This window comes from Fistularia commersonii, chromosome 4 (genome assembly GCF_037954325.1).
Source record: "Fistularia commersonii isolate RoL2024-O1a breed Wild chromosome 4, RoL_Fcom_v1.0, whole genome shotgun sequence".
In the NCBI taxonomy this organism is placed as follows: domain Eukaryota; kingdom Metazoa; phylum Chordata; class Actinopteri; order Syngnathiformes; family Fistulariidae; genus Fistularia; species Fistularia commersonii.
In genome coordinates this window covers 19343581-19369731 of record NC_141287.1, presented here as the reverse complement: position 1 = coordinate 19369731, position 26151 = coordinate 19343581, and the positions used below count along the sequence as shown (strand labels likewise).

Here is a 26151-nt window from a genome sequence, read left to right as displayed (position 1 = left end):
GTTGTCAACACATTCAACGTTGTAAAGACCAAAGTATTCGATGATAATATTTCATTAATTCAGCTCAAGGATGTGTTATTTTAGTGTTTTCTAAACAGTGTATGTTGACAAACACTCAACCGGAAACGGCTCCACAACTTCCGGCTTGAGGTGGATTTATTTTTTGTTAAAAACAAACAAACAAACAAAGACATGGCGTCTCGCCAAGTGTCCACGGGGAGTTAATCTCATAACACACAGCCACGTTGTTATATAATCATTAAACAGCAGTCTCGTCTCCTCACCTCGAAAGACTACACGCTTGTCATGACGCCTATTTTTTTCTTTTTTCGCTTAATGAGTACATCCGGGACATCTGACCCCCCCCCCCCCCGGATGCTGGGAATAAGTGACGTAGACGCGCTCCGAGTTCCCGGTCCACCTGGAGCGGCTTCCTTCCACGGCGCGCCGCGGAGGGTCGAGCTTCGACCCCGGGACTCCGGAAAGGGGGGATGGACGCGAAGGAGCTCGGCGCCCAGACGGAGCCGCTGATGCAGCCGGTAAAGAGCGTAATCTTGTCGGGTCAAATATTTGTTTCACTAGTCCCTATATTCATCTAGACGGGTTAGTTTTAAACGTACCTTCAACTATCCCCGCCTCACATCACCAGATGTTGCAGAAGCTCCGAAAAGCAGGTCACTGGACAGAAAACATATAAAAAACAAAAACAGAGTAAAAACTGTGCTGCCTTAATAACGAGGACTGCAGCTTGGAAAGTTACTTTCTGAATTTAAAATGCATTTCATTTGTTTTCCTTTCATTTTTTCAGGGCAATGCTGTTTATGCTTTTTTGTAGCAGTATAATTTCCTATGACAAGTCTTAAAGGATGACCTGTTCTGTATATTGGTATATACTGAATGATTGTGTGCATTTTTTTTTTTTAAATTCTATTCAATGTGTAAAATTGAAATGTATAGCCTTACACCCTGTCACTGTTCTGATAAAAATCTGGGGAAAATGCCATGAGAAAACTGGTAAATCATCTCATTAAAAAAGCAGCAAAACACCACCTGTAAATCAACAAGTTATGGGGGGAAAAGGAAGAAATTTCTTAAAAACCTGCACGGGGTTACCCAAGACTCAGGGTCAATGATAATTTCCTAAAAATGACTGAAAAATGATCTGACAATTCGTAAGAATGAGCCCACATCAGTAAGAGCAATGAAAGCCATGATGAAGAAATAATCGTAAGAATATGAGTAAAATATTTGGAGGAACTTTAAATAATTTACATTTTTTTCAGAGGTAAAATTAGTGATGTGTCTAGAGTTTTTTTCTAATTTGACTATTTGTGAAAAAACAGACAGCTTGACGAACCTTCCCGTATTTAACTTAATTCATTTGTGCTATGTATCTAACGTGATTTTCCATACCTTGTCAGATACAATGTGCTACATATGTAATAAATCTTATTCAGACAAGTTAATACCACAATAGTTATTTTCTCTCCCCAAACTGGTGGGAAATATAGAATCAAGTCTTTATTCTCTTTATGTGACACATGACTACATATAACTTAATATAATAAATTTTGACTCATATGAAATCAATTTTGATATTGATAAAAAAAAAAAAAAAAAAAAAATCACACAAATAAACTATCAGTATTCCACAATCAAAACCAAATGGTGAATCTATAAAGGCTTGAATCTATAATAAGGCAACTTTGTGAAATGCAGTTCTTCACTAATCAAATTATTTCATAATTTATTTTGGATATATTGTACGGAACTTGTTCTGCAAGAAATGAGGAGCTTTTCTTTCGGTCCCGCCCATTTTGTGCTTGCTGATCATTTTGATACAGATTTGTTTTTGTCATCCATTTGGTGTGTATTATCAAAGCAGATTTTTCCATTTAGCCGAAGGTTTTAAACTAAAAGGCTTTGGCTAAGAGTGTCTGCACTCTGGCGCTACTTTCAGAGCAATGAGGCTTTGGTTTCAAAAACATCAGGTCACAACGTGACCTTAGAAGGCAGTTCAGAAATCTAAAAATAACACAAGATTTAATCTGTCATTTTATGCTAAGCAAAAATTTCAAAATGTGTTGCGTGGCTTATTTCTCAAGTTTTGAACCTTTTAAATGGCATATGGAAGCACTTTTTTTTAAACCTGTTTACATGTTAAAGTGATGTTTTTATTATCTTTCAGGTCAATCCTTGCTTTGGCTCATCGGTTAGGAATAGAGTTTCGGTGAGTTGGGTTTCCCGTTTAACTCCGTCTTACTGTCACATCATATCAACTTTGAGTCAGTTTCAATTAAATTTGATAAACATGTGGCCCATCATCCAAGGGAGGACCTGAATAACAGGATGGGAACCCATATTATTTTTCACTTTTATCGACATTGATAGATGGGCCATTGAATTGATTTACGTAGTCTCAGGTAAAAGCAATGCTAACAAAATATCGTTCCCAAATTTTGGTGACAAAAAAAATGTCATGACTCAATTTCAGTCATTGAGCGATAAGCCGGAGATTTGGATGCCTATCATTTGAATCCGTGTGTCGGCAAAAATTATGAGTGAGAATCACGAGTCTTTATAAGCCCAATCCAATCAATTTATCAGCCTCAATGATGTCTTTGACGGTCAAAAGTCTTTGCTGACATTTAAATTCCTCCAACTTTTGTTTAAGCTACTGTATTAGTTCATCTTGTCCAATTTTGAGTAATGGGATTATTCCCCAACTGAACATGTATGAACATGTTGCTGCACCCCCCCCCCCCCCCACATATAGATATATATATAATTATTGACATTAAACATGCGCATGGACACTTGGTAAACTTGATTTGGACATGCTGCTAGTGTAGACATCAGGGATGATGTCACTACTGTGATCCGGTGAGCCAGCGCTGATAGATACTCAATCACAAATTACAGTTGTGTAACAGAAGGGCATTGGTGTGTTTTGCAGTGAGCTCATCATCTCAAACGGTGTTAAAGTTTGAATAAATTGCCTTTGTGGCAGACGGAAAATCAGGAAAGCCAATGCAATATGAAAACTTGATTGTGCCGTGGCTGTTCACTGTTGCAACTTTAGGATGGATGTGCAGAGCTTGATGGTTGGAAAGTACCATTGTCAGCCTGTTGTGAGGTTAATAGAAATCTTGAAAATATGACAATTGTTATATTTAAAACACATATAACATTTGTTCTTCACATGCAATGAATGTAAAAGTTGACATAAAAAAAATAGCACTCGAAATAAACAGCTTTTTCCTGCTGACCACGACAGATTTTTATGTTGGCTTGGTGACGGATGCAGATATTAAGATGACTAAAATAAGGTCTGAAATCTGTCACACACCTCTAAAGTTATAGGAAAAACATTTGAGGATTAAAGTAAATTTTTCTGCAACACGAAAGCTTGTGCAGTTAATGACATTGCTGCCACTGATGACTCTAAAATTGCCACAGCCATCTGTAGGGATCAGGTCCAAGTGTTTGCCACATGCTATGACATCACTGAAATCGTGTGCTATGCCAGTGTTTTGACATGATTTTGAATCTTACTCTTCTTCAGTCTTCTTAGGATACAGTGCGTCCATATTGCCGAACGGGTTGTCTAAAAAATCCCCGTATCTCTTTGTTCAGTCAGACTTTAATAGCGCAGTCATATAAAGCTGGCATGTTTTCACATATAGCACTGGCTTTGGTTCCATATGACCCCTGCTTCCATATGATTTTAGAGATTTAGATAGTATTAATATAGTCTATTATACCTTTTTTGGATGTAGTTGCTCTTTCTGAGAGCAGCAAATTTTCCAACCTATCGTTAGGACAGTGGACACCAGCAGCTTTAAGAATCACAGCGGCTGTATGTGGCTCACTGCACGTTTAATACAAGCTAATGTGGTTGGTATTTTAGTAACAAATACCGGCAGTTTAATCTGAGCAGGATGCTGATCCAAGCAAAGAGTATTTGTAACCAGATTATGAACATCAATCTCGTGGCCTGGTCAGTCCATGTGGCACTACAGCTGTGAACAGAAGTGCCCTTCATTATTGTAATGCCTGGATAGTCAAATGGAGGTCAAGATGGCTAGGGGGAAAATCTGAAGTCAACCAAGCTTTCAGTATTAAAATACATGCTGTAGTGCTTTGCATTTGGAGGAAAAAACATTTAATGTCAACCCAGATTAAGTTATTCCAGTACTGGTTAAACGCTGCTGTGTTTGCTTGGTCTGTCTTAAGTAATTGACAAAGCGAAATTAGTTGTGCTTGTAATCCATATCATCTGTGTACTAATCAATCATCGTGCAGAACAACGTGGAAAAACTCGGAGTCCAGACAGTCACAGTTGTGTCCATCATCTTTGTATGACATGATTAAGTCAGACATGTTTACTGTAGGTGATGGGCTTTAATATATTTTAGTTAATTTGTTTAATTTGCGGAGACAAAGGACATTAACAAACATTCCTGTAAATTTGCTTAAGTAAGCCAAGAGGTTATTTATTCATGTCGTCCTTGAACACATGCAACTGTGTCTCCCTAGAAAAGGGAATATGAGTAGGGCTATGCATCATCAAATTCAAGATACTAGTAAAATTAAGTTAGTAAAAGGACCAGACTATAATACACCAATCATTTAAATCATACAACACTAATAATAAAAAAACACAGAAACAAAACAGAATCCTAATTAACTTCAAAAAAATGATAATAAAACATCTTACAGTCACATGAAATCATTCCTGGTGAAAGATGACAGTGATTGAGGAAAGTCAACAACTAAGAAGCATGATCTGCAGACTTAAGTTTTAATGCTGACAAATCCTAGTACTGATCAGGAGCTCTAAACACACAGTATGTGTCCACTTGTTTAATATTTGACGGAGTGGAGTTCCATTCTTGTGCTGCCTGAACAAATAATGGAGACTGCCCAAAGGCGGCTTCTCTAAGAGGGATGACACAGTGAACACACTAAGAAGGATGATACACTGAATACACTGAGCACTGCTGACAAACTCTGAGTAGAAGAGCAGTCAGGTTGTTGACGCTTTACTAAATGGTCTGTAATTACCCAAAAGAGAGAGGAAAGTAGGAAAGCCAATTTTGAACACTGGACCAAACACAGCCTGAACTCCAGATAGTGGGAAACTGTCCTTATGAAATGTATAAGTTATTATTTTGGTAATGGGACTGGTTGGTGTTGTACCATACAGTATACTGTATGCATCCCTTCTCAACCTCTCCTCTGCTTTTGGTTATTGAGGGCACAACTGTTCTTAAAACGCCTGACTCAGTGACGTTATTATGATAAGATGGATCAACGGTGTGAACGTCTTCTTCTTCTTTCGGCTTTTTCCTTTGGGGGTCACCACAGGGAAACAACCTTCTCCATCTAACCCTATTCTCAGTATCCTCCTCCCTCACACAAACTACCTTCATATCCTCTCTCAATATGTCCATAAATCTTCTCTTTGGTCTAACTTGAGACCTCCTGCTTGGCAGCTCCAATTCCAGCATCCTTCTACCAACATATTCACTCTCCCTCCTCTGTACATGACCGAACCATCTCAGTCTGGCTTCTCTGACTATCTCTCCAAAACATCTAACAGACGACAAAACATCTAACCTCTGATAGACTCATTCCCGATCCTCTCCATCCTGGTCACTCCCAAAGAGAACCTTAGCATTTTCATCACTGCAACCGATAGCTCTGCGTCCTGTCTTTTTGTCATTGGAACTGTAAAGAAAATGATCTGCGGAAGAATCTGTCTAATTGTATGAAGTGAACAAACTGTCAATTTTCCCAGGTGAAAAACACTTGACAATGATATACAGTATACAGAATCAGTGATTAAGCAGGGTTGTTTAAAGTCTCTCCATTTACTCCTTAATATATTGTTCCCATTGTTTTATTTTTGGCTCATTCTTAAATTTCCCTTTGCCATCTCTATTATAGTGAAAAAAAAAATCTAGCATGGCTTTCCTGACACATTTCTTAACTTTACAAATTGCTGTTTGCCATGACTACATTTTAGTTTTAATTGCAGTTTTTAGTTCCAGATCACATTCTTTTATTACCTCTGAAATGTCTGGTTTTATCCATAGGACAGTTTTTTTTTTTTTTTTGTTAATTTTTCCAACTGAAGTCTTGAATGGTGTTTTCTAATTGTTGTGAAAATGTGATACTGTACTCTTCGTGTTCAACTACCACCAATATATTAGTCCGGTCAATTTGCTGATTAGCACTTTTGAAGTTTTTTTTTTTTGTGAATTCTAAGATAATCATGATGCTTAATTGAGGTTGTAAATTGTTTTTGGTCAGCTTTCTTACGACCAGAGTGAGATTGTGACCAAAGACCTGACAGCATGTGAAAGGACTAGCTGAATCTCTCAGATCTATTGGTAATAATTAAATCAAGTTGTGTCTTGATGGTGTTATTTTGGGTGGCCCAATGATCATCTGCAGAAGGTCAAAGTTATCAGTGGTTTGTCCAAGATTCTCACTGCATGATTTGTCCTCCCTATTTGTATAAAAATCACCCACAATGATAACCCCTTTTGTTGACATTATCCTTTTTAAATTTTTTTTTCAAAGTTTCATGGAAACCAGAATTGGCAGAAGGTGGTTATTACATTGCAATCAGGACAAAGGACATCTGTGTTGATAACATAATACTTATACCAATGCACTCTGCATGGACCAGTAGACTAATCCGCGCAAGCCCTGGCCCCTGTGTTGGTTCTGAGGCGCACCTCCTGCGTTGGTGACACCATGTTGTGATGCTGCAGTTCTGTCCATTTTGGACCAGAACTGTAAACGATCCAATGTGTTCCCTTCCCTTCAACAACACTGACTCGAGAGAGACGAGATCTGAGTATTTACATTGTGATGTTGATCAAATAATCTGAACTGAGTACTGAGAAAATAGTAAAATGACTTTGGGAGGCCTTTATCTACATCAACAAACCATATACATCTGAGGGCATCTACTTAGTGAATGATGTGACTGCATATGACCACGAGCAGTCACCGGGACGTTCACAGCTGAATGTAAATCGATCAGGGGGAGATCTGGCACCCCACAAGTCAGATGCAGAGGTTGTTAGTGAGAAAATGATGGATTGCTCTCTCCTATTAGGAAGTGAGTGAAGAAGGTGTCCTGTTCATCGGTCAGGGTTTCAGTTTGGGGATGCCTGGTTCAGTTTTAGATTGATTATTCGAGGGAGCGATTACAAAAATGTTACATGGACAAGGCACACGTTCACATGAGGAAAAAAGTAATGAGGAGGTTAGCCAGGTAGAATCAGTTGTCGGCCTTATTTTATGGCTTGGAGAATGGTTCTTATTTGTTTAGACATAAGTGGGACATAAGTAGACATAGGTGCTGGTTAAAGGCTTTCCCGGGCCCAGTGACAACAGCTGAACCTCACTGGAAGTTGGTGATAAGGCTGGCCAGACAGCTGGCACCAGCACCAAGCTACAGTTGAAGGTTGGGGCAGTCTGTGGGATAAGTATCAGTTGGCTAGGACACAGAATTGTGGAAGCCAACAGCTGGAGTGATGAAACAAGCCAGAGTGCATCCTCAATATTGGCTCCCTGTGAACAATATGATGCTTTTTAACCACAGGAATTTAGGGTGGCATGTACCTTTGCACATGTCTAACTGCAAGATTTGTGTACTCTCCTCTAGGGCAGTTTTTTTCCAGTGAGAAATAATGATATACATTTTTGGCTAATTAATCTAATCAACCTGAGTGATGCTATGGGGGTCAATAGTTTTCCTTTTCACAGTGGCAACATGTCAGCAGTATGTCTCTGCTTGTAAATTATTTTTTGGGGCCATACAATTTACCTGTATGTTTTTAATGAAGTGTAAAACTGGTTGTAGTGTTTACATTCTTCTGTGTCAACATGTCCAGCAAGAAAAATACATTAAAAATGCTGAGAGATTTTTATAAAATAGGTAAAAGCATGGAACTAAGAATTTATTCTTGCCTGTGTAAAAATAACATTTACTGTTGGAGCGTTTTTCTCTTATTGTCTTTCCTGAATATTTTATCGATGGACTAACATTCACACCACCAAATGCTACCACACAACAAGATTCATGTGCAATGAGTCACATCCCTCTAAGCCACTGACGCTCTGTCCTCCGGTATCAGTCAAGTTGATCCGTCAAAACGTGTCTTCTGTCAAAACGTGTCTTGTGTCATCAACTTGTGTCATGTGGAGTGGACGTCCAGTATGCCTTGTGATGCTCTGAGAGAGTTCATTAGAAATCTCTCATGCTCATACAGCCTTAATGACATTTTCAACAGCCATTCAATATTCTCTCTTGTAATCTGACAAAAGCTCTTCAGTGAGGATTAAGTTCCCTCTGCTGTGTTTGCTGTCTGTCACTTCTGCCTGGTTTGCTTGAAAAGGAAAATACACCTCAGTGTTGAGCTGTATTGTACGTGAGTGTTGCTACAACAGAGTAAAATAATTTCAAACATGGTGTTTTAAAAAAAATGATCACTAAGGTGGATCCTAATGTTTATCAGGTTGTATATTCATTTTCAAGATAAATAACATGAGACTGGAAAAAAAAATTCGAAATAAATAAGCCTTAATGCTCCAGTTAATCCTTCACGCTGACCAGTGATATTGTGTTTTACTGTAATATTAAATGTGTTTAGTAGAATTCGACACTGTTCTTCTACAGATTAGGAGCAACCCCACAATGTAGTCTGATAATATACTGACTTCAAATACTTAGGGGAACACTAACAACTCAACAAACACATGGTCTTTTGAGGGGATTTGTGCTAACTGTGTTCACTGTACATTATCTGTATACATTCTAGACAAACATTATACATATCTACACTTTGTTTTTAACAGAGGAATGATGATGAGGCAGTGGTGGACAGAGGAGGAACACGGTCACAACAGTCAACCAACTTTGAGCAGGAAGATCTTGAAGGTACTTGAACGGTCTGCTAAAGTGGAATTTTCAGAGTACCAAAAAACAAGTATTAGGTATTTCATGCCTACAATATGGGGGGGGGGGGGGGGGGGTACTTTGGTTGAGATCAGGTTATTTCTACAACCTTTACTGATTATTCCATAAGGCATAAACGAAATATCATTTTTATATTGATTTCTCTGCACAGCCATAATGGCTGCTGCTATTTATGTTCACTGTTTACCTCCGGAGTCAATATTTGAGCTCAGCACTTTATTAAAAGGTAGTTAACTATGATCAGAGAAATTCTGATGATTTATAAAGCATCTGCAATCACACACACACACACACACACACACACACACTCACACACTCACACACTCACACACACACACATTCACACACTCACACACTCACACACTCACACACACACACACACACACACACACCTGTTGACTCTCACCCAACCCCTCTCAAACATGTCCCCAGGTCACAGGACTCTTTACATTGGAGTTCATGTCCCTCTGGGCAGCACCAGGCATCGCAGCCATCGCAGGCACCGTCACCATGGAAACAAACACAGGCGGAGGACCAAGGAACGGGCCCTCACCTTGGTGGAGGGGAGAGAGTCTCCTATTTATGGTACTGGTCATAATGCTCAAATTTTAAAGGCATGGATGTTCATGCATTAACAAGTTGAATCAGCCTATGTAGTCCAGTTAGGACCATTTATTTCTTGTGTTCCCAGACACCCCATCTCAAAGAGTTCAGTTCCTGCTTGGGACGGAGGACGATGATGAAGAGCATATCCCTCATGACCTTTTCACAGAAATGGATGAAATAATTGTGAGGGAAGGGGAGGATACCGAGTGGAGGGAAAGTGCCAGGTACTGTCGCTTGACATGTTATTAACGCAGCACCTATACAACGTGGCCTACATGTCATTACTCAGACCCATGATTGAATGAACCAGTCATGCTTGTGATCCCACTTATACTGATGAAAGATGTGCTTGCGTGTCTAGGGTTTGTGCTTCAATTACATTAGGTCATTTCTGTAAATGCTGTGGAATTAACTTTATGGTGTTATAATTGCTAGTGTTGATCAAGGTGAGGAATGTGTACATTTGATGACTCTGAGACAATGTGCTTGGGCATTGCCTTGGCGAATTGCACATTATTTGCCGTGATATTACATCACACAAAGAAGGGAGAGTAACACTATGTCCAAGGGAAATTCACTCCCTGCTTCTCCTGACTGAAGCCTAAACTATCTTTCCAGGTGGCTAAAATTTGAGGAGGATGTAGAGGATGGAGGGGAGCGATGGAGTAAACCCTATGTGGCAACTCTGTCTTTGCATAGCCTGTTCGAACTGCGCAGTTGCATTATCAATAGCACTGTTCTGCTGGACATGCGGGCCAACACCATTGAGGAGATTTCAGGTAAAATGACATATATGACAATCAACAGGGGAAAAGCAAAGTTATCAGATTTTACAAGAATCCACTCTTGACTTACATTTTATCTTTGAAGAGTGCCAAGTTTAAGTTTTATATTGTTATGAGTGAAGATGCGACAGACCAATCGTAGACATCGTTTCACCTTTCGAGCTTGTCTGCGTTCTTCATAGACATGGTCTTAGACCACCAGGAGTTATACGCTCCACTGGGAGATGATCTTAGACAGAGGGTTCGTGAAACACTGCTTAGGGAGCATCGCCACCAAAGCCAGAAGAAGCTGGCCAACCGCCTGCCGATTGTGCGGTCTATCGCCGATATGAGTCGACGGACATCAGAGCTCCATCTTGACAAGAACGGTGAGGGAACGACGACCGTGACTCCATTTCTCTTCCTCTCTTAGTGACTTTTTTTTTTCCCTTGGTGGGGTTTGGTGGATTACAAGATGCAAATGATTGGTGACCCTTTTTCACTGTACTTTGGACTAAACAGGTCAGATGTCATCATCCCAGCCTCATTTAGCTGATGGGAAAGGGGAGTCTACGAGAGAGAACAGTTCTGTGGACATTAGCAAGGTATAACCAGTTACACTACATTGCCAATTTGTAGTTTATTCATGTACAGACATGATTTTGTTGAAGGAATCCAACAAACGTTGGAGTAGCTGCAACACATAGCAAGTATTGCCTGTATTAAAATGACAATACATTTATCAGAATAATAAATACATATTTTATTTTGTTATTTGTTATTTTGTATTTTGTTTGTCAATAACAGAAGAAATGTTTTCATTCGAATAGTATGTTACATTATGTTTAAAAGCCAGGAGTAGAAAGCCATTTAGCTATATGTTGTGAGCAACTAATAGGAGGTCCTTGTTGGTATTTATAATGGAAAGTATATTTAGTAAGAGATTAGGATTATAACAATGTTAGGATAATAAATGTCATTCACCAGAGATGATGACCACATGACAACCTCACCAAAGACAAAATCCTGATTAAACCCCTTTTCATAATATATATAACTGAGCTTTAGTCCGGGTCAATATTTGAACTTGTGTTCAGTTATGCTGGAAAATATAGTGTATCTAAGAGATATGGAGTGTATATAAATTATTGACCGGAAAGAAATAATTTCAGTAAGTGTTTTTGTCCTAATGAAAATGGTACTTTATTTCCTCTTTATAAAGACAGAAATCAGTTTGGTCATTGTGCTAAGAACAGCTGCTCTTGAGAGATAGCAACTCAATAAAGGAACAAGCAACACTTCAGTCACCGCTTGTCAACATCACATAATTATCGCTGAAAAATCGACACCTCCGATATGCCAACATTTGCAACATAATGCCTTTCCAATGCATAAAAGACTAGAAAGCAGTCACACTGTAAGAGGATCACTTTCTTACTTTGGGTCAGCTTTTACGGGCTCAAGGGCCTCATAATTGTGCTCAATGAAAGGAACCCCCAGAGCCTTATAAATTGTTATGTAAAAAGGTCATCTATGTTTCAACAGCCTTTGATAATATTTCATGGTATTACAGCCTTTTATCGCTTTTGAGGTGAAGTGCCTCTCGGCTATATTCAGACAACATGGTAAACTATTTCATTTGATGAATGATTTGAGGAGCTTTTGTACATTATCTATTCTCAAAGTGTAGTTTTTGTCACTTATAGAAATACAAATAGGTGGGGGATTTTTTTTCTACTTATTGTTCTGTTTCAGGTGGATCTTCCTTTCATGAAGAAGATACCACCGGGCGCAGAGGCATGTAATGTGTTGGTAGGAGAACTGGAATTTCTTAACAAGCCAGTGGTGGCATTTGTTCGTCTCTCACCGGCGGTTCTACTGAGTGGACTAGCTGAGGTGCCCATCGCCACAAGGTTCAATAAACTTCTGGTGTTGTACTTCCTCAATAAAACTTTACAAAACAGGACCCCTTTTGTTAATATACAGGCAATATTTTTTGTATATTCTATCATTCAGGTTTCTATTTATTCTTTTGGGCCCCTTTGGGAGAGGGCCTCAATATCATGAGATCGGAAGGTCCATCGCTACACTTATGACCGATGAGGTGAGATTTCCAGGTCAACCCATTTTTTTTAATATATCTATCACATTTTATCAGATGACTCAATACATATCCAATGTCACATCTTGGATTTCTAATGACAGTGTGCATAAATTCACTGCCGGGGAACGGCGACACATTTCTGAAGGGAGGGAATGTGCCACCGCGTGAATCCCATCTCAGAGCTTTTATGACAAACTTTTGGTGATTAGTCAGACCATTTTGTCAAGGATTTAGCCTGTCATCCATCATCGAGGGAAAGATGGGCTTTGCAAAGCTCCCAAACTCTTGTATAACTTCTTTCATTTTGAAATGAGTGGATTTTATCTTAACAGGATTTTTCTTATTTTTTCCGGGGATGATAGTGTGAAAGTGGTAAACTGCTGTTTCACAGTGATCAGATTGAAGTCTGAATCTCTTTGGTACGGTTTTGTCTGTGCAGCATTTGTACTGAATGTTCTGAACATTTTCAGACGAGTTAAGTAAGCCCAAAAGTGTGACCTCGTCTGTTCCTTGGCTGAATGTGAGAGTCCCAATATTTAGATCTTCATCTAGTATTTGTATACATGACCAGTGCAGATTGGAGACCAAAATAAAGCCAAATTCCACTTCATATTTTTGTCAAACAGGTGTTTCATGATGTTGCTTACAAAGCGAAAGACAGAAATGATCTGATTGCTGGGATTGATGAATTCCTCGACCAAGTGACTGTCCTTCCGCCTGGAGAATGGGATCCATCCATAAGGATAGAGCCACCAAAAAATGTACCTTCTCAGGTGAGTTTGATTTTTTTGATTTTTTTCCTTTTGATTTAAGCATCATAATTACTAAGTTGTGCATGTGTAAATGTGCACAACCTCTGTGACTGCTCAACAGGAGAAGAGAAAGAAAAGTAACATTTTACCCAATGAGCTAACAGAGGGTGATGAAGAGGAAGAGGATGGCCACGGGGGTCCAGAGCTACAGCGCACTGGGAGGTGTGTGACTCACTTAAGGAAACAAAAAGACTTTTTTGTGGGTCACAGTTTATTCTGAGCATGAGTAAAGTAACATCTGTTTTCCTGCGATGATGGAGTCGAATTGGACGTGGATGCAAGTTAACAGTAGCAGGTGAAAGCTGAAGAGCCAGGATAACATACAGCGAAAGAAGCATGAATTGTAAGACATGCAGCAAAACCGAATACAGGGTACTTTAACTGACAAGATACATCAGAGAAGGAAAAAGGATCTGACAGATAGACAGAAGTGTGTGTGTGTGAGTGTGTTTTCAAGTCATGATGTAGAAACAGCAAGACAACAAAGAGGACGCATTTCATTTTGTTGCTCAGAGCTAATAACATTAAACTAAGAGCTGTTCCCAGTTAAGAAGTCAGCGGAATAGGCAACACATGAATTGATAATACATTTCTCACCATCAGCCAAACATTCACTTACATCTGCCATGTGTCTGCCTACAAGTTGTCAACTTGTCTAAAGTAATTTTGCCAGCTTACAGGAATAAGAAATGCACTGTTAATATAAAAGAACTAATCGCTGCACCGGTTGAAGTCAGTTAGGATGGTTACACAGCTGTCAGGCTGAGGAGAGAAGGGGCCAGTACAGTAAAGAATGAAGTAAGGAAGTAAAACGAGATGGGAGTCATCAGGAGAGGGCATTGAAAAATGTCACACAAGAACCCACGACACATAAAACCTAATATAATTAATGAAAAACACAGACTTATAGTCTTCTAGATCCTCTAAATTTAGGCTTCTGTTGTAATGCTGAGGGAAACTACCTACTTAATCCTCATTACTAAGATTGGAAATTGTATCGATAGTTGCAGAGTTTTGATTGTCTATTTAATCAATCACTTTTGAAGAGAATCGTGCTGCTTCACTATCACAGGGACACAATACACCCACGTGTTGAAAATTCTATGTCCCATCCAACGTTTTCAACCTCCCCTGACCGCTACATGTGGTGAGAATATCTGAACAAATAAAAGATGCATTGGCGAAAATTGAAATCAAAAGCTCAAATGCAGGGATGACAAAGCTATTTCTGTGTTTTCCAGGTGGTTTGGCGGTCTCTTTCTGGACATCAAGCGTAAAGCCCCCCACTACTTGTCCGACTATACCGATGCCATCAGTTTACAGTGTGTGGCCTCTTTCCTATTTCTCTATTGTGCCTGCATGTCCCCTGTCATCACCTTTGGAGGACTTCTGGGAGAGGCAACAGAAGGACGCATAGTAAAGCACATTCCTTGTCATTATACTGCCCACCCTAGCAATACACTACTGCGCACTGTGCTAGACTTTTATTAAAATTAAGCAATTCTTATTCAGCATCATGTAAAATGATATGGAAGCTGTCTCTAAGTCATTCAATGCTGTCCTTTCATTTCCCAGAGTGCAATTGAGTCACTGTTTGGAGCCTCACTGACAGGAATTGCCTATTCCCTGTTTGCCGGGCAGCCACTCACCATCCTGGGCAGTACAGGGCCAGTGCTTGTCTTTGAAAAGATACTGTTCAAATTCTGCAAGTATGCTATCATTCATCAGCATGGTTGTGCATGAGAATCATGTCACTACGCAAATTCTGCACATTTAGTTTATATTACTGCTTGACGTTCATCGGCTCACCATGAAAGGAGTTCTGTACCATCCAGACTCCCATGGATCATTAACTGTTCAGATGCAAATGGACAACATGATTACATTTCATGATTACATTTATGAAAATGGGTTCTTCAAAATGATCACATTCCAATGATTCAATATATGACATGGTTTAATCTCACATATATCCTATAATTTATTATTGTCTTTTACTCATTCTCTCCATATAGGGAATATGGCTTGTCCTATCTGTCCCTGAGAGTCTGTATTGGCCTGTGGACTGCTGTCCTCTGTCTCATTCTGGTGGCCACAGATGCGAGTTCCCTGGTTTGTTACATCACACGCTTTACAGAGGAAGCCTTCGCCTCTCTCATCTGCATTATCTTCATCTACGAGGCCTTGGAGAAACTAATCCACCTGGGTGACCACTATCCTTTTAACAAGAACAACAACCTGGATAAGCTCACCATGTACTCGTACGTTGTCACACAGAATATACTGTAGTTGTGCGGCGTCTCAAAATTCCCACACAAGAAACTTTGAGGTTAACAGAGAATAGAAAAAAGAAGTTCCATTTCCAAGAAGATTCTGCAAATATGTGACAGATTTAATGGTTACTTGAATGTTCATATGTTTTCACAGATGTTCATGCGTTGAACCTTCTGACCCCACCAATGTTACGCTGAAGTATTGGGAGCTCAACAACATCACTGCCTCTGAAATCTACTGGGAAGCCCTGGAGGTCAAGGTATGACCTTGCAAAATGTGGCGTAAAAATCCAGAAGGACATTATTTGGCTGAAATTATCGAGTTATGCAAAGTAAATTTAGATTTTCCACCTTAAAGTGGCATGCTCTCCCAGATGGAGAAATCTGAGCAGAAGAGATTAAGGGCATGTGGGCTGGATTATATTGGATTACTCATCACAAATCACCAGAAAAGTGCATTATTTTGTACTCTTTTTAGTTTAATGTGAATCTAAATACTCAAAAGTCATATTTATGTCAATCCCAGAGTGTGATTTATTGCCGATCACTCAATAACTTTCATCATTTTTCTTGATCTTTGCAGGACTGTATTGAAAAGCAGGGAGAGTTTGTGGGCAGTGCCTGCAGCCCTCATGGCCCCTATGTCCCTGATGTTCTCTTCTGGTGTGTCATTCTCTTCTTTTCTACGGTCCTCATGTCTGCCTTCCTCAAGGAGTTCAAGTTCAGCAATTACTTTCCTACAAAGGTATCCCACATTATATGCTTACACTGGGTTTCAATATTTTTACTAGTCTCAAACCCACAAACAAAACAGACAGGGATCTGTATTTCAACTTTCCTCTAAGGGGTATTAAGTATGCAGGTTGACGCTCATGTCATTCTGAATTATAAATATATTTATGTAAAAAAGCCCTTCTTTTTTTCAAAACAGGCGATTAACAAATGTGTGAGGTGAATTAACTTCTGTAAATCAGTATTCAAGGCCCCTAGTTTGAAAACTTGATTAGCCTAACAATTTGCAAGCACTGTATGGACAAAGTTGCAACTGGCTGTTTCCAGGATCAGAGCTAAAATAGCACGGTGCAGCGGTGCTCTCTAGTGGTTTTTTACTGGTACTGCAAAATAAAAAAGCTGCTCAGGTGAATTACATTAAAAAAAGTGTCGACGCTTTCACGTCAAGAAACTGGGGTTATTAATTTATAAAGCAATGTATAAGTAATTTGATTAGCTTTTCAAAAAGTAAACATTCCGATATTTTTTTTTTCGGTGGTAGTTGATTTATCCATTCATCTGTTATAATAAGAATGGTCTCTATTGTCATTATACTGAATGTACCAGATCGGAGACCTTCTCCTTTCAGTTCAAACAGTTAGTTATACTAGTATGCTTATATATGCAAAATAAAGTACTATATTCACTTATTCAAGAAGACAGTGCAAACAGTGGAGATACTAATTAAAGAAAAAAGAAAATGTAAACAGTAATGCACAGGATGTAAACAAGTATTGCACGGGATATGGGCATGAAATACTGTTGTCAAATCTTACCTTTGTGGTCCTCTGCCCCTTTCCCTTGACAGATATTAGCATTAAGTCTGCAGAAATGTGTAACCTTAACTCAAATAGTCCAAAATATACTTGTTTTTTTTTTTTTTTTTTTTGCTGAGGTGAGAAAATGACTTTGGGGGTAGTGGTTATGGCAATTTCTGAACAACTACCTCTGTGTAGAACAGGGGTGGACAAACTTTTTTTTGCAATAGGGCCACATTGACTTTTTCCACATACACACGTTTACTTATGAGACCATAACATAAGATATGTTTGTAAAGCCGGTTGTAAGTGTCCTACTTTTAAATAAACATATTCATAAATTAAAAAACAAAACAAAACTGACCGTTGATGGATTGTAGGGGAACAGTGTTGCTGGTCAGCCGTTCTTTTTTATAGAGCCCATCAAAATCTGGTCGTTCAGATTCCGGTGTTCCTTCCCTCGCATGGTGAGGGGCTTCTTCCATCGAAAAAATGTTCAAATGTCCAATTTGTAATTTTTACGTCAGTGAATAATTTTGGTGCTGTCTTGAACAGCACACTAATGAATAAAAGTTTTTGAGTTTATGAGTTAGCGGCTAACCTAGCAGCAGCGACGGCGTCCCCCTTATGACAGGCTGCTAGCATACTTGGTATGCTAAGTGTCGTATTCCTTTTTTATGGCAACGCTTTCCTGACAAAAAAGAGTCATGGTTCTAGATCGAAAACCAATAATTACTTCGCGGTCGGTAGAAAATCTGACACTTGCTGTCCATTTTCCGTCTTTTTGACAACTTAATTTGTTTGCTCGTGAAGAAGAGCGACTTAACGTCTTTAGCTGTGGGGCGCCACCTAGTGGTATAATTAGGTACTGCAGGAGAATAAAATGAATCCAACAAGTCTTGTAAGAAAATAGGTTATGTGACTCCCTGCAGGCATGAATGCATCTGTATGTACACAGCTTAATGCTGCTACAAGTGGCAACATTAGTGTTCTTTATTTTTATCTCTCTTACCAGGTGAGAGCAATCATCAGCGACTTTGCTGTGTTTTTCACAATCCTCACCATGGTCTCGGTGGACTACGGCTTGGGGATCCCCTCTCCGAAACTCAAGGTTCCAAGCGTGTTTAAGGTGGGCAAGCGAAAAAAATCCTATCCAAAAATACAGCTCTGCAGATTAGCAACAGATTACCACACTCATTTTCAACCCCTTTGCTTCTGACCGGAAACAGCATTAATCTGGTTTGGGAAAGTAGAAAAAAAAAAAAAACAGCTGTTACCACTAAGGTGCCCTTGAGCAAGGCCCTTAATCCGAACTGTGTTGAGTGGTTGCTCGAATGTGTGTCAGTGTGTAAGCGTGTCAGGACACTCGCGAGGCTTTCTCTTAAGCAAACCCTGTGCGAATAAAAGTTGGAAACTATATTTAGCTGATCATGATTTCTCATCAGCCTACCAGGGACGATCGTGGTTGGTTTATCAACCCGCTGGGGCCCAACCCCTGGTGGACCGTAGTCATAACGATTGTCCCAGCTCTTCTATGCACCATCCTGATTTTCATGGATCAGCAGATTACAGCTGTCATTATTAACAGAAAGGAACACAAACTCAAGGTACTTTCCTGTCTTGAGCCTTGCTTTAGCTTTTATTCTGTATCCCGCCACAATCTTGATCTTTTTTTTTTTGAAGAGCTTCAGATATCAACTGCAAATCTCTGATGTTACCGCCCCACAGAAAGGCTGTGGATACCACCTGGATCTCTTCATGGTGGGGGTGATGCTCGGCGTGTGCTCTCTGATGGGCTTGCCGTGGTTTGTGGCGGCCACCGTCCTTTCCATCTCCCACGTCAACAGCCTGAAGCTGGAATCAGAGTGCTCGGCCCCCGGCGAGCAGCCCAAATTCCTGGGCATCAGAGAACAGCGTTTTACCGGCCTCATGATCTTCACTCTTATGGGCTGTTCTGTTTTCATGACATCTGTACTGAAGGTCCGTCGTCTCGCCGTCATTTACTCAGAACGATGCTCGCACGGTTATTCTGCAACTCAGTGACATCGATAATCCCTTCCCAAGATAATTCAGTAGACCAAGCCTAATGGTCCTTGTGTAGCAAGTCTGCTTAAAATTAACATGAAGGTCTCCATTTCCCTTCAGTTCATCCCCATGCCTGTGTTATACGGCGTATTCCTTTACATGGGAGCGTCTTCTCTCAGAGGCATACAGGTAAAGTGATTGCATTTCATGTGAACTCATATTCATGTCATCTTGCATAGTTCATATGGAACACGATGCAGCACTTTTCTAATGAAAATTTTAAACCATATGACTGAAATCACATTATACAATGCATTCCCCGTATTACATCCAGACTGTTAATATATGAATGAATTGCATTTTGGTTTTTAGTTCACTACTTCGCTACTAATTCACTAAAGAGGTGCTTTCAATCAACCCATACCTAACTGTCATATCTTTTTAGTTATATCTCACAGGGAAACCTTTTTTGTCATTGCTAGTTTTTCGACCGCCTGACACTGTTTGGTATGCCGGGGAAACACCAGCCAGACTTCATCTACCTACGACACGTTCCTCTGAGGAAGGTGCACCTCTTCACCATCATCCAGCTCAGCTGTTTGGTTCTTCTCTGGGTCATCAAGACCTCCAAGGCTGCGATCGTCTTTCCCATGATGGTGTGTGAATATGTGTAATTATTACTGTTAATCTGTTTCGCTGACATTGAATATGAATTTTTCGCGGCGGTTTGTCAGGAGGCTTTTCATCTCTATGCAAGCCGATCATTTAAGGATCCATGAGTTCAACGTTATATCATCCAGCTGTAAAGATCCTGCCATTTGCTTAAGGGAGAGCCAGGTCCAAATGTTTTTCAGGCGCTCCAACAGAGAATCCAACATGTTCCTTATGCCATCTATCCTACATCAACAAAAGGCTTTCAGTTTATCCCATATTTCTTTTGCGCTGCTTATTTATTTGATTTGTTTGGAATTTCAATGAGATAAAAGCACGTGTTCAGTTTTCACATCATTGTCCAAGAAACATAACCGCCACATATTCACTTGTTCCAATACCAGAAATTACTTGTCAAAATACAGTGCATTTTTATTGTTCTTTTAATCAGTAAAAATATCTGCCAATATTATGAAATATTTTGTGACTAAATCAATTGGAACAAAGTACTCTGACTAAAAGTAAAGCAAAAAATGTGATTCGCCTGTGTTTGTTTTGCTTTGTATTGTGGATTCAGCTGTTGTTTCTTCTGTAGGTGTTGGCTCTGGTGTTCATCAGGAAGCTAATGGACTGTATATTTACCAAGAGAGAGTTGAGCTGGTTGGATGACCTTATGCCTGAGAGCAAAAAGAAGAAGCTAGAGGATGCAGAAGAGGTGCTGTACTTCTTCAGGCATCGTGCATTCAATTCATCGCGGTACCAACATGGATCTGATCTGTCGTGTTCATCCCCTCAGGAGGAAGAACAGAGCATCCTGGCAGAAGAGGAAGGAGTTGTTCAAATGCCATTAGAAGGGTACAAATGTGATAAAGCTTGTCAGTTCATTCACAGTATGTCTAGTCATTGATTAAGTAGTAATGGGTAATTTCCGTTCCACAGGGGAATACCCATTATCAACATCACAGATGAAATGTCAAAAGGCTCTTTTGGAAATACTTGGAACGCCACCTGCTAAGACACCGGAGACACAACAAGGACATGAAACCTAACGGTAAACGTTCTTTCTGTGCCAAATATACCATTGTGTAACACATACTGTGTAATAACAAATCATAATGACAATCATATATGATCATTACAGGACTGTCTCAGAAAAGTAGAATGTTGTGATAAAGTTGTTTATCTTCTGTAATGCAATTAAAAAAACAAAAATTACTTTTTCACGATATTCTAATATTTTGAGATAGGATTTTTGAGTTTTCTTAAGATGTAAACCATAATCAGCAATATTAAAATAATAAAAGGCCTGCAATATTTCTGTTGATTTGTAATGAATCAAGAATGTATGACATTTTTGTTTTTGTAATTGCATTACAGAAGATAAAGAACTTTATCACAATACTCTAATTTTCTAAAACAGTCCTGTATGTGCTACATTAAAGTCCCGTGTGTATTTCACCATAGTTTCACCAGATTTAATTCTAAACCCACTAACCCCCATCTATGTTTTGACATGCAAGTATACACAGAATAACTATCCACATCTTACTCAGGTACCTTTTCTGTCTGGATGCCGGAGTTTTACGACACGTCCCATGGTTTTTCCACGCATCACCAGAGTGCTTGATGTATGATGAATAGGATGGAGGACAGCGTGGACAGTTTTTTCTGTGTGGACCAGAGTCATGGTCGCTGGTCTTTCCCTGTGATTATAAATGTAATTGTGTATCTGCACTTTATCAACCCTTACCTTTAATCCAGTAAATCTCTCGTGTGTTACTGATTGACCATGTTAGCTGATTTGTTTCTGTCATTCTACTGCATCTTGACCTAGAGAAACGGAAATGTTAGACATTTTTGTGTTGTACTTGTACTAAATATGAATCAAAAAGCAAACTGTAATATGTACAACTTAATTTATTAGTCTGCTCTCTTGTTGTTTTTAACTAGCTTGTATTTATATTGTAAAATATTTGTATTTCAAAAAAACCTTGAATATCATTTTTTCCCCTCCTCTATACTATTTGATGTCTTGAGTGCAATATGAGAGTATGTGAATTATTGAAACGCATGTTTTTTTAAAAGCCATAATATGTATGTTCACTGTCTTCTAACAGAACAAGTGTGTTTGTACGTTATGGTGAAAATGACCTCACGACTAGCTGTGACCATCACCTCTATTTAGAGGAGAATGTTGACATTTGCTGTGTGCAACATGCTTGAGAAGCTAATGCAATAGCACATTTAACGCAATATTATTCAATTGTTGATGCATATTTATATGTCAAAGTATTAAACTGTGAACCGCCATCAAGAAAATATTTTCAACTTTTACTTTGTAACTAACTCGGTATTCAAACTACATTAAATATGTTGTGGTTTAATACTGGAGATATATATTTTAAAGCTGTTTTAAAGTTTTGGACATTTAAGTGTTACTTTATCTCCACTGATTTTAAGATTGTAATGCTACAATAAAAAGGAGATCCGGTCAAAAGAAGTGGGGGGTTGTTCCTAAAATGTCCTTTTCAAATACTTGCTCACTCCAGTTATTGTAAAATGTATGTATAGCTTGTCAGTGTTATTTTAGTTTAATAAATTTTTAAGAGCACCTTTGTTTGACTGGTCACTGTCACATGCTCCCTAACACCAACTGTACAGGACTCTCAGAAAATTAGGATATTGTGATAAAGCTCTTTATCCTCTGTAATGCAATTAATCTGTAATGCAAAATCTTCTGTAAGACAAAATTACTTTTTCATGATATTCTAATATTTTGAGATAAAATGTTTGATTTTTCTTAAGATGTAAGCCATGATCAGCAATGTTAAGATGATAAAAGGCTTGCAATGTTTCAGTTGATTTGTAATGAATCCAGAATGTATGACATTTTTGTCTTTTGTAATTGCATTACAGAAGATACATAATTTTATCACAGTATTCTAATTTTCTGAGACAGTCCTATACACATTGTACGTCATTTCAAGTAATTTGATGCGGCATGGTGGAGAAGTTAGAAGATAAATAATCATACATGACCCTTTTACATAAATTCAGCGGGATGATTTCCTCATTGTGAGCAAAAGCAATTGATATTAAAAATTCTCAGTTGAAAGATGTGACGTGTTTCTGTGTTATTTACGCATTTGTTGACTACATGTTTTGCATTCTGTTACCATGGTGCACCAACCCAGATGTGTAGCACTTCATGATGAGTAACCACGAATCCTTTTGTGGAAGAGTTGCTTCAAATATGTACAGCAGGTGATCATTCACTGGAAATACAATCAATGATGCTAATCATAAATGTCCAAGTTAGAACCCTCAGAAATTCGGCTTTCACGTTGCCAGGAGTGGGCAGAGGTTTGCAGTCGGCAGATGGTTCAGTGTGACAGCTTAGAGAGGTGATGCATCCCAGAGCACGTCAAGCTGTTGGCTCATGCGAATTATTGTTTTGTTTTTCGCCAGCTAAGACTCGGGAGTGTTGACCCAGTCGCTGTCCCAAACAAGTCTGAATTGATTGACATGATTTCCGTTTCTTTCATTAACCCTCCTTGGCTTGCTGTCAGAACGTCTCTGGGACGTCCTTCCCCGGAGACGTTCTGACAGGTGACGCACATCATTACCCGGCAGACGTCCCAAAACTAATTTCTCCCTTGGTTTTCAAGTCTTCCTCCAATAATAGCACAACTGAGAACAGGTTGCTCACGTCCACATGGACAAACTTCAACGCTAGAATTTATTATGTAGCTGCTCAACAGCTTTTAATTTCAAGCGAGAAATGGAGTTTCTAATGGTAATTTCCATTGTTTTTATGCCTTGAGTCTAACCAATGTTTCTGAAAGAGGGAGGTCATACGTTGGTCACATTCCTTTATTGAAAACTAAATTGCCTTTATCTGAATTATAACAAATATATTGATTCTACAGACGTACTCTCTGAGGTTGCGACTGAGATCGATAACTTGACCGTCGCACACTCATACATGTTCATTTAAAACTGAAGATCAAATCATGGCAAAGAAATGGCCGAAATCACAGTATTAATGGTTGAGACACATTTCACGCACCCGGTGACACGTCGTCTTTCAACCTTTCCTTCAAAACTGAAGGCCACCAGAGCGTCTTATGAAGGGAATTTAATAGCAACATGAGGGAAAAAGGGTAGTACACATTGTGAAACATATAATGGCACAAAAGTCAGTGTGGATGGTTGCCTTATTTTGAGGAACGGTATCCGGCCACTGCGCTTCGTTCTACTCTCGCCTGCCCTGTCCAGTCTTCAGCCAGGAAACAAATTCTTTTGCCGCCTGGTCCTGCAGGTAGGAGCTCACATCGCTGGTGAAGGTACCGTCTGCATGGCGTCTGAATAGACTTCTGTGAGGGGCAACAAATTTAGGTGACGTGGTCACAATGCTGTCTGAATGGATGGTCTGCACATGTAAAATGAACAAAGGTGTTGAAGATTTAAGGATCCTATCGCTTTAACTCTCAAAACAGAAGCATGGGAAATTGCAAAGCGTCACTCACCCATTTCGTTTCGAGTTCTTCAGCCACTGGACGAAGTCTTGGGCTCTTCTCGTCTCCAGGTATTTACTATAGTCGTTGGAAAATGTCCCTTCAGAATGTCTCTTCATGCTCGGAAGCTCAATGGGTTCAGTTGAAATGGAATTGCTGCTCACAAGCCTGGAAAAAAAGTAATAGTGTCACATTTTCTCAATTTTTTTCTTTCATCCTTGCCTGTAATTGGAACAGCCTATAATGAGAGCCATATTGCCCGTCACGACAGTTACTTTCTGATTCTCTAATATATTTGGAACAGCTATTCAACCACAGAGCTTGAATAGGTTTTACCAGCAAAACGGAGGCGAGTTTCCACCAACGGAGCAATGAAATAAAGTAATTTATTGAACGATTTCCCCTGATTTGGAACTAAGACCAATGTGAAGGATGGTAAATACCGGGGTGTGAGCTTACATTGAGTTTCGCTCCGTGTCCTGGTCAGGCACCTGCCAACTGCTTTGGACGATGATGAGGAGCAGTAATCCAGCCAAAGAATGAATGTTTTTCATGTTCTTTTTTGTATTTTCTGAAAGAGAAGGCAAAACAGATGAAAAATAATCACCAATGTGACGCAGTTGTGGTAAGTTAAAACGATTCCAGTTGTTAAAAATGAAGAACGGTTCTCACCTGTGACCCTTTTTAACGTCTAACGGAGAGTTTGTCAAATGTGCTGACGCAGTTGATGCGCTCCTTCTCTCCAGCTTCCTCAGCTGTTTCGTGGTTTCCTCTTGGTCTGTTAGGGCTTATATAGGTGTGTTGAAGAGCTTTTTCCCAGGTGACTCCCCCCGTCACAGGAGCCTCAGCATATCCCCTGTTACTCACAACCCATTAATCAGTCGCTCTCCGTGCACTGCATGTATTTGACTCAAACAAACAATAAGAGCATTTTTTTCTGTGTTTTTTCAGATAATGGAAGAAGCCATATCTGAAAGATGACCTCTGACAAATGTAACACAAGTTTAGTTACTTCCTTTACCCATATATTGTTTAATTCTTCAAATGATGATTAAGCAAATCTTTGCCTAGTATGACTTCATTATATGTCCGTTTCAGAAAAGCATTTTGCAGCATATTATTGTTCCATGTAACAAAGCATCATGATGCAAGAAATAAATGTGGGACCCTTGTGAGGATTATATTTAATGAGTCAAAATAAAATGCATGCTTTAACAAAACCATCTTCATGCTTATGAGTTTATATCAGCATTCGCTTTTTTGAATCTGAATTATACAGGACTGTCTCGGAAAATTAGAATATTGTGATAAAGTTCTTTATCTTCTCTGATGCAATTAAAAAAACAAAAATTACTTTTTCATGATATTCTAATATTTTGAGATAGGATTTTTGAGTTTTCTTAAGATGTAAGCCATAATCGGCAATATTAAGATAAAAAAAGGCTTGCAATATTTCAGTTGATTTGTAATAAATCCAGAATATAAGACATAAGACATATTTGTAATATTTTGTATTGCATTACAGAAGATAAATAAGTTTATCACAATATTCAAATTTTCTGAGACAGTCCTGTATTTGCATGCATGCAGCATTAATATTAATGTTTCGGTCCTGTGATTTTTCTTACACATGTAATGTGCTCATTTCCTGGTCCAGGATGGATTTTATTGGCGGCAAGATGCGATTAAAAATAAATAGTTACATAAATTACCTTTATTAGTCATTATTTGAAAGTAATTTCACTTTGATATTTAACACGAGAACAAAACACATTTAACATGAATTGATATACATGAACTTAACCTCTTTATTTTCTGATAGATGAGTGCGAAAACCTTTGTGTCTTTTGGTCATGACCTGACATATTG

At 39.1% G+C, this 26151-nt stretch overlaps 2 protein-coding genes across 3 annotated transcripts; one reads left to right on the top strand and one right to left on the bottom strand.

Moving 5' to 3' along the window:
* Positions 1–414: 414 nt before the first annotated feature.
* On the top strand, positions 415–22829 carry slc4a10b (solute carrier family 4 member 10b). Of its 2 annotated transcripts, none has more exons than XM_086145815.1 (26): positions 415–539; positions 2189–2230; positions 8881–8962; positions 9434–9586; positions 9693–9831; positions 10226–10386; positions 10575–10760; positions 10894–10976; positions 12127–12284; positions 12388–12475; positions 13102–13248; positions 13349–13449; positions 14529–14703; positions 14863–14996; positions 15303–15548; positions 15715–15820; positions 16144–16305; positions 18105–18218; positions 18535–18696; positions 18818–19069; positions 19235–19303; positions 19597–19770; positions 20361–20480; positions 20562–20620; positions 20705–20816; positions 21319–22829. In XM_086145815.1, exons 1-25 carry the CDS (start codon positions 492–494, stop codon positions 20778–20780), a joined length of 3237 nt encoding a protein of 1078 aa, XP_086001941.1. In that variant the 5' UTR covers positions 415–491; the 3' UTR covers positions 20781–20816; positions 21319–22829. The 2 variants fall into 2 exon arrangements, with proteins under 2 accessions (XP_086001941.1, XP_086001940.1); XM_086145814.1 differs by having other exon boundaries at positions 18773–19069.
* A 1067-nt stretch (positions 22830–23896) lies between these two features.
* Positions 23897–25033, bottom strand: gcgb (glucagon b). Its single transcript, XM_086144670.1, has 4 exons — positions 24955–25033; positions 24742–24853; positions 24295–24450; positions 23897–24141 (listed from the first exon to the last, which is right to left on the bottom strand). Exons 2-4 carry the CDS (start codon positions 24834–24836, stop codon positions 24021–24023), a joined length of 372 nt encoding a protein of 123 aa, XP_086000796.1. The 5' UTR covers positions 24837–24853; positions 24955–25033; the 3' UTR covers positions 23897–24020.
* Positions 25034–26151: the final 1118 nt, after the last annotated feature.